The 17394-nt window shown below is 40.5% G+C and overlaps 1 protein-coding gene across 15 annotated transcripts in view; it reads right to left on the bottom strand.

The window, feature by feature from the left end:
• DEPDC5 (DEP domain containing 5, GATOR1 subcomplex subunit) overlaps positions 1-17394 on the bottom strand; it is a 46585-nt gene that overhangs the window by 27769 nt on the left and 1422 nt on the right. For 9 of the 15 annotated variants that reach the window (XM_065692909.1, XM_065692908.1, XM_065692916.1 and 6 more), the window contains exons 2-23: positions 16725-16842; positions 15904-15991; positions 15201-15247; positions 14621-14706; positions 13745-13828; positions 13057-13106; positions 12451-12520; positions 12034-12112; positions 11055-11116; positions 9970-10039; positions 9488-9560; positions 8670-8773; positions 8248-8322; positions 7339-7473; positions 6806-6867; positions 6628-6701; positions 5382-5451; positions 4914-4950; positions 4218-4338; positions 3809-4032; positions 2052-2255; positions 1378-1513 (exon numbers count right to left, since the gene is read on the bottom strand). In XM_065692909.1, coding sequence (XP_065548981.1) covers positions 1378-1513; positions 2052-2255; positions 3809-4032; positions 4218-4338; positions 4914-4950; positions 5382-5451; positions 6628-6701; positions 6806-6867; positions 7339-7473; positions 8248-8322; positions 8670-8773; positions 9488-9560; positions 9970-10039; positions 11055-11116; positions 12034-12112; positions 12451-12520; positions 13057-13106; positions 13745-13828; positions 14621-14706; positions 15201-15247; positions 15904-15991; positions 16725-16782 — 2009 coding nt within the window. In that variant the 5' untranslated portion in view covers positions 16783-16842. The remainder of the gene's footprint in view (positions 1-1377; positions 1514-2051; positions 2256-3808; positions 4033-4217; positions 4339-4913; positions 4951-5381; positions 5452-6627; positions 6702-6805; positions 6868-7338; positions 7474-8247; positions 8323-8669; positions 8774-9487; positions 9561-9969; positions 10040-11054; positions 11117-12033; positions 12113-12450; positions 12521-13056; positions 13107-13744; positions 13829-14620; positions 14707-15200; positions 15248-15903; positions 15992-16724; positions 16843-17394) is intronic. The other 6 variants (XM_065692911.1, XM_065692912.1, XM_065692915.1 and 3 more) reach the window with 2 other exon arrangements.

The following is a 17394-nucleotide window of genomic DNA, read 5'->3' as shown; positions in this document are numbered from 1 at the left end:
AGGAGAGAAATAAAACTTAGATGTGATTTCATGGTCTATAAAACCGATATTCTAGAATGAGGAAATTGCTTCAGATGAGTACATCATCCACAGAGATGGCAGAGATCCAGGAAAATAATAATCAAAAATGTGACTGTCCTGGGTTGAGCACAAGAGTTTGGCATGAATGACAAGATACTTCAGCACATCAGAATGTATTTATGAAGTTGACAGTCAAGAAATCTTACCTTTTAAAGTAGAACTAGGGAAGAAAGTTGGTGAGCACGATGTCACATTAACATTATACAACACAAAGATCAGTGTATTCTACAGGACAACAATTTTTCTCTTAAAAAAAAAAAAAAAGGCATGAAAGAATAATTAGGCAGTGCATTTTCCTGAAGGACTGCTTGAAAATTGCAAGAAAACCCCCTGAAATTAAAAAGGCAGAGGATAACCAGCAGTGTCCTCCCTCATCCTGCACATCCAGGAACAATACTGAACATGAATTTCTGTAAACAAGCAAGATGAAAGAAACACATAGCAGGAAAGATGCCAAATTTAATGATGAAAGAAAACAACTTCTTGGTAATTCTTAGGTTGTCTGAGCTGACAACATGGCTTTGGGAAACAACATTTTAAAATGAGTGAAAAAACACAGGCAAAGTATTTTCAATAAATAAAAAAAGCTAACACAACACAGTATCTGGACATTGGAAAACAACGGTGCAGTCTGAAAACTGGCCTGGGTGAAGTGAACAATCTAACTGCTCTCACTCCAAAAACAGGCTCCCCACAACTATGCCACATGCAGTTACACTGGGATCTTTTTCATTTCTCAGAGCCAAGAATCAATAAGCCCCCAGTACTGACCAAAGGTCACTTTTCTTAAAGAAAACCAGTTTTCAAACCAGGTGCTTTCATTCGCAATCCTGCCCTGATGTTTGTCGTGGCTGTATTTCTCACCAGCATGGGGAAGACAGGACTGAATGGATAGCACTGAAATAGCTCAGCAGTTACTGTGAGGCAAAGCTATGCCCTGTGTTAATACATGTTCTATTCTGGGATGAAGGTCACAACTATCAGGATAATAAGAATCAAAGACATAAGCTTTTATAAGACAATTTTGAACAATTCCATGAACGATGCACCGCATTGCTTGTGCTTGGCAAGCTCTGATAAACTACCCCCTTCCCCAAATTAAGGGACGTAAACCATCTCCAGCTGCGCCAAAAGAGCTTTGTATCTTAAAGTATATGCTGCATATGTGTCAGTGACACAGCATATGATTAACCTTGAAGACCACAACCTTTAACTGCCATACTGTAACATATGTCAAATATTAAGGAAAAGAGATGTTCATGTGAAGCCTACACAGATTCAACCTAAAGACCGCACCTGCCAGTTGCCTCATGGTAAGCCAGTTCCAGCAGCTCAGCAGAGGAATGTGTCAAATCCTGCTGCCCATTGCCCTGCATTTCTGCCATATTCTGACGGGTTTGATGATGGATCTGGATAGCTTCTCCTGATGGACCTACACAATTACAGTTTGGTCATTAATCACCACTTCTGCATTGATTCCCCAGTTGCTCATACCCTCCTGTCAACAGCACAGGCAATGCTAACTAATGGAAATTAAGGAGGCATGTTTAAAAACTGAAGATTTTATAACTCTTGAACCTCTTGAGCTCATGGGAAAGTCTGTAAGTCTATGAGACTTGAACCTCTGGCATCTTCTCTGAAACCAGAAAAGCAGAATATTCTTTTAACTATTTTGTATGGCCTACTTACAAGGGGCTCAACAAATACAAGAACAATGCAGCATCTGCAAGTCAACCCAATTTACAGTTATGATTCACTTCAACAGCCTCCCTCCACTATAAGATTTTTCCACAGTACCTGATGCTGCAAGTTTGTCAATAGATGGCAATTTATCAAGCCTACACACTCAGTTTAGCCTCTGTTACAGTGCAAAGTACTTCAAGACACTAGAGTTCAGATTGGTTCTCTTGTGTTAACTCTGGAACAAGGGAAAAGTATCAGCAATCTAATATGCTACATAAGAGCCTTACCCACAGGAAAAGTGTGCATCCAGCGCCTCCTGTTAGACGTAAGCTTCATGGGCATACGGGATGGGGCAAATGGGTTTATCAGTGCTCGCTGGGGTGTGTATCCCCCAGGCCGGATGTGCAGCATGGATTCTGCACTGCCAACGTGGAACCTCCCAGGGGCACTGGAGTCACGCTGCTGAGACTCCAGCATGTTCTCAAGGACATCTAGAAAACACAACTTAAAGTCAGTGCGAGATTGTGCAGAAGCCAAGCAAAAGAGAATGAATTGCTTAGAAATATAAAGATTCCCCAGGGTAAGTGGGAATAAGGAGAGCTGACGAGCAGGCATGGAGAGAAGCTGAGAGAAATTTCAATCCAGTCAGCAGGATACAACGTGAACAAGAATCCAGACCAGAAAGAATATCATTTCATCTGCCATTACAGAACTGCTGTAAGCTGTGTCACTTTATACCAAATGAAGCCAGAAAGAAACCACTTGCTAAGTCAACTATGAAGAATTACTCAGAGCTTTGAGAATTCCTGAGAAATCAAAAGACTGACACACCAGTAACTCCAAGATGAGTACCAAAGACACAGCAGAAGCTACAACTGAGTAATACTGAACTTTCTGTAACATTCAGATTTGACCACTGAAATAAAGGATTACTTCCAGAAGACATAGACATTGCTATTCAAGGAAGAACAGGAGTGAAGTTATTTAGAAATAGGAGAGAGAAATATAGCAAACGAGGAAGAAGCAATCACAGCTCAAAAACAGAAATCCCAAAAAGAAGGAAGGGTCTCTTTACCACCCTATATGGTCAACTACAACATGTAAAAAGCCTCAGCTAGTCTGACTGCTCCCTCCCCATCAATCCTGTTCCACATGTATCCCCATGCAGATGCACACCTTCAGCTAGGTCACAAGACTATCCTTCATAGTCAAAAAGTTAACAGAAATGGAAAAAAAAAAAAAAAAGGAAAAACATTGTGTATTAACTGACAGCAGGGGAACACACCAAAGGTAAATGTAACATGAAGCACACTTTGTTGCAGCAGTTCCACATCATCAAATCCCCTTCTTGTAACAGGGTAAATACTGTATCAGGAGATAGACAGCATAACATGAAACAAAGAAACATGTAAAGAACCTTCAGGGGCAGAGTTTTACAGAAGATGGAGGAATCGCAGGAGAAATACACTTTACCTATAAATGAGTTGGGTTTGTGGAAGATACCCCACACTGGTTGAGAACAAAATCAAATTGGAAGGAAAGAAAGGAGAGCACCAGCATTGCTAACACACCAAGGCAGTTCAGCAGTACAGTGCTAAACGGAAGGATCCAGAAAGTGGTTCTTAATGACAACAAATCCCCACAGAAAGAAGCTGCAATCAGGGTCCCCCAGGGCTCACTACTAAGGCCACTTCTCATTTGACAAATTATAGGTGACCTGGATAATGAAAAGTTACTTGTGTGTGTCCACCACATTTGCAGGCAGGCACAGGAGAATAGTCAAATATAAAAGAAGGCAATAGACAAGGGAAAAGAATAAATCATGTCAGGACACTTCTATTTAGGACAAGCCAGTAAAAAAGAGCAATGGAATTGGACAAGGATAACAAAGGGAGAATGCACACCCAGCTGGAACTGCAGAAAAGGTTTACCATGAACGCTAATATGAGCACCATCTCCCCTGTGCTGGCCTGGCTGTGGCCACCACAAACTTCCCTCTCCTCTCTCACCACCTAAGGTACCTTCCCATCTGCCTTAGGCTGACCTCTGGTGCTGGTATAGCCCAAAGAGCTGCTGACTTCACACTGGTGCAGATGAGGCCGTGGGATCATCAGGATGTTGGAGATCTTGCCCAGTGAGCTGTCATCAGAAGCCTGGCTCCTCACCTCCTCAGGGGGCAGTGTGCGGCTCTGCAGAGAGGGGCTGCACGATACATCATAGGAACTAGAGCTCTTCCTGGTTCGACTTTCTCTCTCCCTCACAGACCTACTGAAAATACAGATACGTCCAGTGGTACGAAAGATAGATTAATTCCTGAGTTATCAAGGGGCTTGAACAGGCCCAAGTCATGTAAGATACTCAACAGGTGAACTCTGTAAGAGGACTACAAGGAAGAAGTACCAGAAAGCAACAACATGGCTACTCTAGTACCAGTAGACTCACAAGCGTCTTACCTGAAAGTGGTACAGCGCTGGGCTCTGGATGGGCCTGGCAGTCTGAACACCTGGGCATCATAGCCATCATAATCCACCTGTATAGGCAGGGCATTCTCAGCATCTTTTGGAGCCCCTAATGCTGAAATAAAAATCATATAGCACTGGAATGTTCAAGATCTGCAAGTTAGAAGTACCCAACTCTTGCCACTAAGAAAAGCAGCTACTCTGAAAAGACACAAAAAAGTCTCAAGAGCAGAAAGGTGTAGCAGCTCAACTATCAAAGCGGGTGCCTCTGAATCAGGGTTCCTGAGGCCCAAGTATTTCCCTCCCATATATCCAGGAAATTCCACTAATAAACAAATCAATTCTTGTATGAACAGATGTCAAGTTCCTCACAAGGGAATTGCACACTTTGAAGCATCTTTAAAAGAATGGACAGATTCACTTACACAACGTGCCCCTTTCTGAAACAAGGTGGTATTACACGAAAGCAGGCTTCTCCCACTGTAATTCTGCAGTCACAGCACTGTCAACACCCCAAGGCAGTGAACGTCCTCCTGTCCTACCCCAACAATAGTACCACTAGCATGCCAGGCTGGTACCATCCATTCCTCAGCAGCCAGGACAGAAAACTACCCTCAATATTACTTATTTGCCAAGAAGGCAACTGACATACACACATTAACCTTAACACTACAGAATAGAATTACTCACAGGCATCTCTGCTACTTTTTGCTTTCTCAGTCAGTGGCTGGAGGGTCCAAAGGAAGAGTGAAGTGACAAAAACAAAAAGGACAAGAGAAAAGGAGACAGTCAGCAAGTTAAACAAAGTTTATCTTCTTGACTCAGTGAAGCAGCCAGACCACTTCATAAGTATTAAATACTGATACTCAGCCGAAAAACCGTGTCAACAGCTTCCTTTCCTCTCAGTAATTTGTTATGGAATGAAATTTTTATGGTGACTAAAACATTTCTCACCTAGTTTCATCCCAGAAAGACCTACAAACTAGTTCTCATTCACAATCCCTACACAACAAACATTACAGCTTTGCTTTCACTGTCTTTTAACACAGAAACTTAGTTACAGTTGTTGGAATGCGTGCTAGAAAGATTCTGATGCTTGGCTGAGAAAAGGTATCTGACAAGCTAGGAAGAATAAAAGAAAGTGAGAAGGGTACTTACTTTCCTTCCTGCCAGCTTGATCCGTGGAGTGAAGCTGTTACAGAGGAGCTGGCTTTTGGATGTGTAGAAACTGAAAGGAAAACCAGAATACCTCAGTTGTCTTCTAAGAACTGAACTTGGTTTGCTACAACTACAAACAGCCCATGAATCTGAGCTGTTTGATGGCCAAAAGGGACACCTTTCTTCACATAAGACAACATATGGAAAACACAATGGATACTTAACTTATGAGAAGCTACTCTTCCTTTAAAGGCCAGACTTTGATACCCATAACTGTTCAGTCCAGACTTCTTAATATGCTTACATTTGTATTCCTCAGTTCACTTCCTCCTTCTGCAGAAGGTATCCACTTTCACTGTCTATACAGCACTGTGTAGGTTACAGAACATTCTCTCTTAACTGACATGACAGTAAAGACTCATGAGCTGCTTGAAAACAACACACCTCCTCCCATTTTAAATAATGTACTCTTTAAAATCTGTTTCTTGTTATCTGAATCTTTTTAATTCTGCCTTATTATAAGCCTTCAAACACATTTTCATCCATGGCAAAGATCAGATGCCTTCCTGTCACTTGAAAATAGTGGCTACAAGGAAGCTAAGAATGGTAATTGGTCAGGACAGTCAATTAACACATGCAGATAAAATGAGGTATTAAAAGAGAGAGAAAAAGAATAATCCTAAAGCAGAACAAGGACTGAGGAGGTAGTTTTCATCCTGAGCCCTGATCTCTACACATTGGGAAAGAAGAGAGTATTATGGCACAAAACATTCAACAGAAAGCAGAAAAGAAACCTACCGTGCCTTGGAGTGAAGCAGTGTAACACTGAGCCTCAGTGTTAACCTGCAACTGTTCCAACATTTATCCATGTTATCCCCATTTTCTCTACCTGTAACTCTTAATTTGGGATGTATCTTTTCACTAATAGCTAATCTAGTTATTAGTTGAAGTGACTATCTTTTGCTTAGCTTCTTGACTTCCCTCAAGCATAGGTAAAGGCTATAACTAAATTAAATGGAAAGATCAAGGCCTTTTCCAATGCAAATAGTCTATTATCTTTGATATGTTGCATTAATGTCCAGAATTCTGCAAGAACATTCCTAGTTCTGTAAGGCTATTGTAATACCTGCCTTTCCTTCAGGAAGAGAGCAGAGCAAATAAACAACAAAAGAAGAAAGGGAATTAAACTGATGATAAAATGGAAAGCAAAGCAGAAGTGATTAGCAAAGGCTAAGAGTTCACCTACCTATGGTTTATCCAGTGCGGAATATTGTAGTCATCACACAGTCTGGAGTCCCCCGGTCCACAGCGATTATGAAGCTGTAAGAGTAATTCAGAAGCATAGCAACTTGGTCTTTGTCTAAGTAGTCACAAAATGAGCAATATTTCTAGCAGGAGCAGAGGTATGGGAAAAGAAGCATTACCTTAAAGAGTGGTACAGCATGCAACGGTTGTTCTCCCATACATACCAAGTCCACACCTATCCCTATAAATAAAGAACAGCAGAGTTCAGCTATCTACCAAGCAGGACTGATACGCTAAGCCAAAATAGATCATCAATTTGAGCTGAAGGCCCAATTTGTATTTCTATCAGATTTTAAGGTGTAATTATACTGAAAATGGTAGTTAACAGTCCCATGGTATGGTTACAAACCAACAGTGCCAGTGGGGATATAAGAAATGTTTCTTTTAAACTAATGCAAGTCATGCAAGATTATCCTTTAAGGGAAAGGTCTGCATGGAGAGATGAAGTTCTCCATCACAAACAAAACAAATTGTAAGCAAATTGCCTGTAAGTTCTCTGTAAATCTGCCTATTTCGATATGAAGTGTGGGCACCCATCTTCTCAGAGTACACAAGTTACAGTAGATTCTTTTTCATAGCAAGAAAAGGCTAGAGTTATTTAAACTATTTCTGCTTGCCTTCATAGAGACTGCAGAGTATTGGTGTAATTTACCATTGTCTATCATCCGCTGCTTGGTTAGAATCATAAGGAGTCGATCAACTTCAAACACCCCCACCCCAGGTGTGATGACCACAGACATCTGGCCGGTCCGATCAAAGTTGCGGTTTATGTAATGCTTGTCAAACACTAGAAGAAAGAATTGGGAAATACTTAAAAAGAACGGAAGAGGCTGGAAGTTTGTTTTCAGAGCAAAAGAGGTGACTATGACAGCACATGCAAGCATGAGAGGGCTTGTATATAGTCTTGCCCAACAGTCAACATTAAACTACAGAAGAGACAGGAGTTAGGGCTTAAGAGAAGATGGGAACCAGATACACAAAAAGAAGTATTTTTCTCATAGGTTTAGTGTTTCTTTTATAATATCTCAAAAACCCCAAAGCCAACAAACCAACCCCAAAAATCCTCAACAAGATAAAGTCCATTACTAATAATTTAAAATAACATCCTGTGCTCTCTCCCATAGGAATAACAAGACAGCCACTAAGACAGAACAACATCTGGTGTACAGGAGAGCACTTCCAGACTATCAAATCCATTTCCCTGCTAAAAGACATGGATCAGCTTCACGTAAATCACCTTTTATCTACCATGATTCTGAAACACTTCCATAATTGAAAATTTCAACTTCTATTCCAAGAGATTTTCATACAGATTCACAGATGGAAGGAAAAGTTTCATCCTAATAACGCCCTGAAGCACGAAAAACCCAGTACTCAGTTATTTGAGTGCCACTGGCTTTCCAGAGACACATAAGACAATTTCTTCTGAGACTGAAAATTACAACCACCACCTTACATTCCCCTTCTCTTTATAGTGTTAAGGACCAGGCAACAGAAGATCACAGCCATTTACTGGCAGCTGCTTCTTCCTCTGTATATTTTATCCATGTTTGTAACTTACCATTGAATGAAAGATTTATGGCCTCCAGGTAGTTCCCTTGTGCTGAGGTAGAATTGTAACCTGGAGGAAAACCCTCTGGACAAGTGTGAAGAAGGGAAAAAGAAAAAAAGTTATCATCCTTGTACAGACTAAAACCAAACAAAAATTATTATATATATTTTTATTATTTTTTTAATTTAATTTTTTTAACATTTTCTTTTCCCCTTAGAAAATCCCACCCAAACAAAATAAGACTGCATTTGCAGTAAATCCTATCACTCCAACAAAATTAGTACTGGTATATTGCACAGAAAGACCCAAGCAAAATAACTTAGCCAGAAGAGCACTAAGTAGCACAATACCAGACTCCAACCGAAACCAGACCTTCAGGAATTAAAAAGGGAAAGAAAAGGGTAAAGCACAGGAAAGGAGGATTCTTGTACCTGCTTGCTCGAGTCGTACCAACACAGGATATTGGATGAAAAGCTTTTTAATGGTCACAAGCAATGAGGTCCACTCTTCTCGTCTCTCGTTCTGAACGACAACTCTAGGAAGAGCACAACATAACGAGGCTTATAAAAGGAAGCTATGAAGAGGGAGAAAGGATGAACAAACTACAGAAAAAGGAATGCACAAAAAGGTGCTTCTTCCTTCTGCTAGGCAGCACAGGACTACTGCATACTTGTAGCAATCACCAACGTGTAGATGCACACACGAAGCTGGGTGAACTCCCAGCTAGAATAATCTCTCACTTCTAAATAGGTTATCAGCATTACATGACAAATAGCATCACTGTTTTGCAAAGCAGTAAGAACATTAATAAGTCCAAGTGCAGAATCAAATGGCGGCTTCCACAGTTTCATCTGTTGTGACCATCAGCCAAAAGGTTCCAGTAAGTACCTACATAGAAACACTTGTTTCAGCAACAGAATAATTTATTCTTCAACTACTCAAGAATGTAAAGACCTGAAAAAAAGTCAAGTCTTATGCAAAATCTATTCCCAGCACTACAGAACCTCTAGAGGTTACTGGCAACTCCAGTTAAGTGCAGGCAACACAATATTCACATGCTCATGGAAGACTGACATAGCAAACATGGGTGCGCACTCACAGATGGAATGGGGGCTACTCATCAATTTGCTGCCATATTTTTCACTATCTTAATTCCTGGCAAACTGCTACACTTGGTAACATGATATTCTCCACATGAGTTGCACATACACTGTGGGACAGGAGGTGAAGAACTGGGAGAAAGACTTACTTGTAAAAATCTTCATAAAATCTTCCCTCGTGATCCTGCCGAATTGATGCACGATGCGTTTCGGGAAACTCATCTGGAACAGAAGCAAAAGCACATTATTACCCTATGCTCTTGTGTAGAAATGACTCCTCTTCCCTAGTAAAGAGCTGTTATTTTCATTAAAATAATAATTAAAGAAAAAGGCAAACCAAAAAGCAAACCTTTGAGAAATACCAGCTCTCCCCCACAATATTAGAACTGTCTTTGAACCAGTATCATAGCTTGAGTATGATGAGGAAAATTTGGCATATATTGTTCTATGTAAGGTTTCTGCTGTAGTATTATTTTAAGAATGGCTATGTATCCACTGTGCTTGATAGGGATTACTTGGACATGGGCATAAAGAAAGAAGGAAAAAAAGTCCCTGGCAGCCTGTGACCAACTTTCAAGAGAGAAGGAAATAGGTTTAAAAATAGAAACACAAAAATACAGAATTCACGCACCTATAGATTTTGCTTCATAAAATGTTCTAGAAAATAGAACCACTGTCACTTCATGGCTGCAATTCTTCTCCTGCTCAGGAACAACACATGAAAACAGAAGATCTTTAGGGTCACACTCAGTAGAAAACTCTGTATATACACATACAGAAACACACCTTTTCCCCTCACACCTAGAACCAAACATAACTAGAAAAAGGTAGACTGCTGCATTAATGAATTTGCATGAGTGCTCCATATTCCTCTATGAAATAACATAATGGTCTGTCCTGTAGATTCTGTGCTTCTAGGCCGTACCACATTTAACAGCACCACTCCCCACTAGCCTGTAAAGAAACATCTCTCTATTACTGTCAAGATACATAACTTCTGTTTAAAAAATAAATACACCTGACAATTTGTTTATACATATGACAACTTGATATTCTTATTTCTTAGTGTTTAGAGAGATGCCCCTAACAAATTAAAACTTTATATTTTATATGCCCTTTATTTTGAGTACTGATATGGTTCTCTCAAGTCAGTGAAAGTCTGCTGCAGGACTGCTAACAGCAGCTCTAAGCCAGATCATGCACTGAGTGAGGAGACAGCTCTGGACTGTTCAGCTGTAACAGGCAGTGAGGCTTTGTTTGGTTTTTGAAGCAATTCACTTTCAAGAACCTTGCACATTATTAACAACCCACTTACTACAACCTGGAACTCCTTCACATGAAAAGATAGCAGCATTAAACACATTACACAGTGTACCAGAGAGACAGTCATAACAGAGTCCTGGAACATCTAAAATTGTGTAAACCAGACTTGTGCATTACTGCATAAACATATCACACATTCAGTGACTTTAGTCCAGTCCTCCACACACACTGCATGATACAAACACAGCAGATACAAGAGATCAGTAGTGTGGTCACTCAGGACAGGTGCAGACCTACATTACCCACTCTTTTGATGCCCAGGAGCCACCTCTTCAAGTCCTGTAAATCTTAGCATTGCCTGACACAACCTTCCTCAAACTGGCACATCAATGGGCTTATTAAGATGGCATTGACTTGTTCTTTCAGACAGGATTAACTTGATCACCTATTTACCTTCCATTTTGAGAAGAGGTCAGCAAGGAAACCATTCACAGCCTTCTCAAAGTAGAGGTCCCCTGCAAAGTAAACATCTCCAAAGCATCAGATAACTGCAGCTACTCCAACTATGGGGTATATTTAACCTTGAGATTATAAAAAAATTATTTCTATTAGAATTAGAGCAGTTGTATGCATAATGAATGCTAATATCACTAAAGCAAAGATGGTAAAAACATTAAAAAGCATGACAGTGTTTGAGAGGATGTAAACACAACTCTGACTGTGAAAAGATCTGACCTTTAAATTCCTCTTTCCAATATATTCTCAGCATGCTGGGAAAGCATCTGTACTATCTTTTAGGCATAGCATGCACAACTGACCCCCTGCTCAGTTTTGAATAGCTGCCCAGTTACATATGCCTAAACACATGGTCAGAGGAAGTGGCAAGAGGTTTTCTAAGGAACTAAAGGTGGAAAAAATAGAATAGGGCAATGACACAGAGAAGTGACTCATTTTCAGTCCCAAAGTTTTAATACTTCTCTTTAATGACTCCACCTAGGCTAAGGAGAGGATTATGCTTCCTCACTAAGCCAAATTCAAGGGAAATCTAAAACATCACGGTCCTCCTCATGCAGGATTTCCAGACATTTTTAGTTTCAGGATTCACGCAGGTTTGTGCCTGCCCTCACCACCAAACATGGTCATACGCACAGAAAACCTTTCTGATACCCCCCTGCATTTCATCACTGAGATAATGGCACCCAGGCCTCACAGTAGGGACAGAAAAATTATGGAATACCCAGGAGACAGAAAAGTGTGGCACTGTATATAAGGATCTAAAAGGCACTTCAGAGCACTACCTAGGCCAAGGGCAGGGTATTTTAGTTTTCCAGTAGTGGCCGAACTAAATAGTAGCAGCAGTTTTCTCATAGAGGCTGAAAGGACAGCTGCTGCCATCCACATCCACAATCAGGAAGGTCAGTTACCTACATACCATAAATATCAAAATCCCACATTTCACAGCTCATCTGGATAAAAATATAAACCATGGCAGAAGTGGAGCGGAAGACCACCTGCAAAGGAACAAAGGACCTTATGTAAAACAAGGTAAGTTCACTAAGAGGTCCACAGGCTGAAGGCAATTAGAGCAGCTTCTACAACTGTGCCCACTGCACTATGGGGAATTTCCCCCCTAACAAGTTGACATTTCAACAGCCCAAGTAATTCCTAGTGCTGCCAGTACAGAAGAATTGAAGTTTACTGATCGTTCATTCTCCTGAATTTATCACCATTCTTCCCCTTACAACACAGCCAATCCAAGTGATCCATACAAATCTGCAAGCAAGATAGAATTACAAGAAACCTGGCAAAGAAACAAATGGAAAAACTTCCTTTGCTGCTGAAATCTTACCCGGGTATCCTCACTGATGTATCCACAAGTGACTTTCTCACTCTTCACCCATAGTTCACCTGCCTGTGCCCTGGAAGAAAAAGAGTGCAGAATATTTGTTAACCAGAGTGAACACGAAGATTACAGAATCAATATTTGAGCAAATAAGGGATGTACCAAAATCTACATTCAATGATGACTTGAAGATAGAATAGAAATCTATTGGGTTAAAACCTGATCTTTAATCCAAAAGATGTCCCAAGAGCTGTTTCCCTCTGCATCTGCACCTTATCTTGTCCCTTTCTCACCTCAACAGCAACTAAAGTAATCCTCATCTAAACTATTAATACATCTTGGGAAGGGGGAGAAATACTGTAAGTGGTATAATGGCGATTATTTGGCATTGATCAGAGGCAACAACTGTTGCTGGCTGTCCTGCTATTAGCTTCTTCCACCCCAAATCAGACAGAAGCCTTCCCCCACCTCGCAGTACTGACAGAAAACTGTAGAAGAGTAAAAGAACAATAAATCATGAAGGATTTTTCAGAGAAGATTCTCCAGTTGGGTACTCAGGGCTCATTAATGTAATATCACAAGTAACAGCAGGCCCTAAGGGGAGGCACTGACCTGATACCCGCAAATTCAACCTTCTGGGTGACATATGCACATGTGCTGACCTAAGAAAGAACAGTTACAGAATGCTCAGAGTGAGCAGACCAACTTACAAGCAAAATATCCATAAACATCTGATTTTTGCACAAAATCATGAAAGCCACTGAGCATATTTACAACTAATACTTCAGCCTACAGAACCTCTGCTACAGAAAATAGTTTTTAACACATGTAAACTTTTATTGGGTTCATCTGTCTAATGCACTATGCTTAGAAGAGCCAAAGACTGTTTCAGAGATGTGGAAACAAATGAGTTGCTTATTAAGTGGAACTATCAGATAGACGATACTTCAGCATGCTTCTACTTGAAAAACATTTGGATTCAATTCCTTCTAAATGTAGTAAATCATTAAAATTCAGAACATAAGCTAAAAACTCTCACAGCATTCTCAGTGCCCAAAGCAGTAATTAACATTGTGGCAATGCAGTAGGAAATGATGGGATTAAATTTTTCTGCACCACACTTACATCCATTTCTCCAGTTTCTCTAAGGTACACTTACAGCGTAAGTTCCTCAGGAGCTGCTGATAACTGGTCTTGTCCTCAGTTTTCTGTACGCTGTATATTATTTTCCTTTACAGCAAGCAAAGAAAAAGGTACATGATCTCCTCCACCCTACACATGATCACAATAGAGCTCTTACCAAGCTTTTCTTCAGTCGCCACATATCCCCACGCCCAATATACTGATCCTTAAAGGTCAGTTCCACCAAGTCCAAAGTCACCTCCTAGGAAATGGAAGAAAAACAGTGCTGTCTGGTTGTTTCTAACTAGTGGCCTTCAGCCTGTTCTGGTAAGAACCAAATGTTACAGGGAGAGCTGTTCTAAAGCAAGTCAATACTCCTGACAGATGCAAGATAAAAGTGAAATCCCATTAGAGTAACTGCCAAAGTTGTTCATGTACCTGGAACAGCTGAGAGCTGCAAGGCACTGTACACTGGGACCAGAAAAGTCCAAGGACTAAATCTGTGATACAAGTCTCAGTGCAAACTAGAAGCACAAGTGAAACAAATTACTTCCATTGTTCACTGCATTAAGGAAGCCACATTTCCTGCAGATTTGTGTCTTGTGCTGAATATAATCTCTGGCTGAAGCTCTTTTGGCAGCGAGGACATGTACAAGAGATGCCTCTCCTACAAGGGTATCTGGTGTCAGATAATGCATGCCCATGCCACGATTCTGTTTTTGACTCGGCCACTTACAAAATGTTTCTCTTTACTCTGCCCGGTTATCCTGAATTTCTAAAATTTAAAGGTTTTTGAAATTTCTAAATTTCTATCAAGCTGTGCTAAAGCTGGCCCCCAGACTTCAGAAAGACAGCAGGAATGGCAGGAAGAGAAGAAAGAGACACTTAAACAGTTCAATTGCCCTAGCCTCATTTTCTTAGGAAAGAAGGCTAAATACCTTCCAATAAAAATATACCCTCTTCTTCCCCAATACTACTGTAGATGGAAGTTCACAGGACTCTGATTTGAGCTAAGTGAAGGAACAGATGGCAAAAAAGCTGCAAAGCCACACACCTTTGGGTCAACAACATTCACGTGGACATCCTGGTATGGCCGCAGTCGGAACACTTGTGCCACTGTCTGATCCACACTTATAGTTTCTGTCACAAACATGAGAAAGGACAATAAAGTAGTGAGCATTCCCAAAAGGTTTCATGTGGTTTAAAAGTACAAAAGCAACATAGTGAGACTGTCATGAAACACTTAGGGCCTTAGCAAAAGACAACAGCTTCTTTCAGCTATGACCCGATTTCAGAGCCATTAAAATCAAGGCAGGCAAGATAAACTCAAAGTTTAGGCTGAATTAATTCCTGCAAGAAGGAAAGGCATAAACCTAGCCAGAGAATGCAGAAACAAAACTTTCAAGCTAAAAAGCCAATTTTGTTTAAACCATAACCCCCTACTGCCCAACCAAAAGCAGATTTAAAATTGTCTATTTATTTTCTGGTAAAACTAGAATCCTTCCATTCCTAAAGAGAAAAAGCACTGATTTTCTTACAGAGTTCAAATATATGCATTAGTCAATCACAGGTACAGCCCAATAACACAATCTTTGACAATGATTTTATTATGTGTACTATGAGTTTAAAGTTACCTTTCTGCAAATCTTCCTTAAGTGACTTCACTTGTAGAAGCAGGGGACTAGCACACAAACAAGAAAAAAAGGTAGAAAGTTGAGATACCAACAGTCCACTCTGGCAAATCACTCTCTCAAAACTATTTAGTAACATGGAGCATGGGATAAGCTAAACATAAACATTAATATTTTCTAGAAGGCTTCATACATCATCCTCTGTCTCGTTTCTTACACCTTATAAGGTACTCTTTAGGTAAAGATGATACTATGAATGGGAAATAAGTCACACAGGAACATCTTGGAATCTCAAACAGGTAAACTGCTACTTTTCAGATACAGGCTGCAGGATGAACAGCTTCATGTAGAGATGATTCATGTTTTTATAGCTGAGCATGAAGCTTTAATTTTGCCTAGGATATAATATAGGATGAAAGAATAGTAACTAGGCATCACTGTATCTATGAAGAGGACATTGTAGATTCTACAGTCAGGTGCTATCTGCCCTGTGAAAGGTCAGCAAACTAACACCAAACACAAAGAACCCCATAAATTTTATGGAAGAGCTCCTGCTGTAGTTATCCTCTTTTCTTCAAGCAGAAGATGGCAGCACCCTGAAGCAAAGTTCTCCCTGCTCTAAGAGCCCATCACTAGAAGCTGCTGTACATGAACACACCCTTTCAGTGCTCTAACCACACCTGGTATCAGCAAAGAGAGAATTCACCTGTACTCATCATTGGGATGTGCAATTTCCACAACATCTCCCAGCTTGATTTGAAGAAATACTTTAGGATTTACAACCAGTTCATCATCTACAAGACATAAACAAATGAGGAAAACTGCAATGAACAGATAATACCAAACAGATGGTTTCATGTTCATACGCAGTAGCTTACTCCACATAACCACACCATCCCAGCATTAGCAGATCAGCAACGTTATATCCACTACAAGACAGTGCCCCTGGTCAGCCACTTCAGTCTGGCCACTCTTGGGGACAGAAACTTCTCTTTCCAATCCCAGAACTTTCACAAAAGATGTGTTGGACAAAAGAGTGCCTTAATGAGGCAAGCAGGATCATCTCTTGCATTTCTCATCCAACACATATCAGCAGGAAAGTAGATAGCCTAACAGGAACCTTAACAAGATCTGTTAGCATGCTGCAAGTCTAGTAGGGAGTAATCAAATAAATGACGTTGTTCTTAGTACACAGAAATACACCTACACACAGGCATTGGTCACTGACACGTCTGTCACTTATTGGCGTGACTGAAATACAAGGTTCAAAAAAAAGATGCAACAAAAGGAGAAGAGGTAGAATAAAGCAGGCTCATTTTCTAGGTGCAATCACATTCTATTCTGACAAATGCAATCTTACTCTGCTGTATCCTGCTATCAAAAAAGAGCTTTCCAAACTGCCTGGTAACACTGCTGGTAACACCAAAGTCCCATCTCCACTGTTCTGTTACAAAGACCAATAAATTAACTGCTTTCAATGAAGTAAGAGAGTGCTGGTCTCATTGTTACAAACCAGGAGATACTGACCACTGCCTCCGAACCCCTTCTTATGTATGACGAGCTTGTACACCTTGTTAGTTCTCATCCTGAATTCCAGTTCTTCTCAGCTGCTTTGAGTAAAAACAGTTGAAGACATCTTGCATACCTAATATGGAAATGAAAGCAAACACACATCATGTGTTATTACAAAACCATTCTTTATACTCTGCCTGTGAACACAGGCTGTTGTACCACCACACAGCCAAGAAGGGCACACCTGAAAGCAGGCACATTACGAAGTTTAATAAATGCCAAACTAAAAGTTTAGTAGTTTACAACAATTTTATGCCTCCTACCAGCGCTCCTCCTAGTACCATTCTCTTAAAGTCTCTTTCCTATTTCAAGGAGAAAGTCTGAACCCTGCGTTAAATGCGTTAAAATGAATACCCAGAGTTATGCCCACTGCCTATTACGTCTTCTGTTTTCTTCACTCCATCCCCTTCACACATCTTTTTCCATATGTCTCAAAGACACTGAAATCCACAGCCAGATAATTCCACACCAAAGCAGCAGAGCTACAGCCAGCAGAGGTACAAGGGCCAAGCAAACACGTCTGAAGCGCCCGTCTGCATTCATTTCTTTTAACTGCACTAACCACCACATTAATCTCTTCCTGCCACTTTCATTTAAAATAAAACATATTTCAAGGGAGGACTTT

The sequence above is a fragment of the Lathamus discolor genome, chromosome 12 (assembly GCF_037157495.1).
Source record: "Lathamus discolor isolate bLatDis1 chromosome 12, bLatDis1.hap1, whole genome shotgun sequence".
Classification (NCBI taxonomy): domain Eukaryota; kingdom Metazoa; phylum Chordata; class Aves; order Psittaciformes; family Psittacidae; genus Lathamus; species Lathamus discolor.
This window is presented reverse-complemented; position numbering and strand designations above follow the sequence as displayed.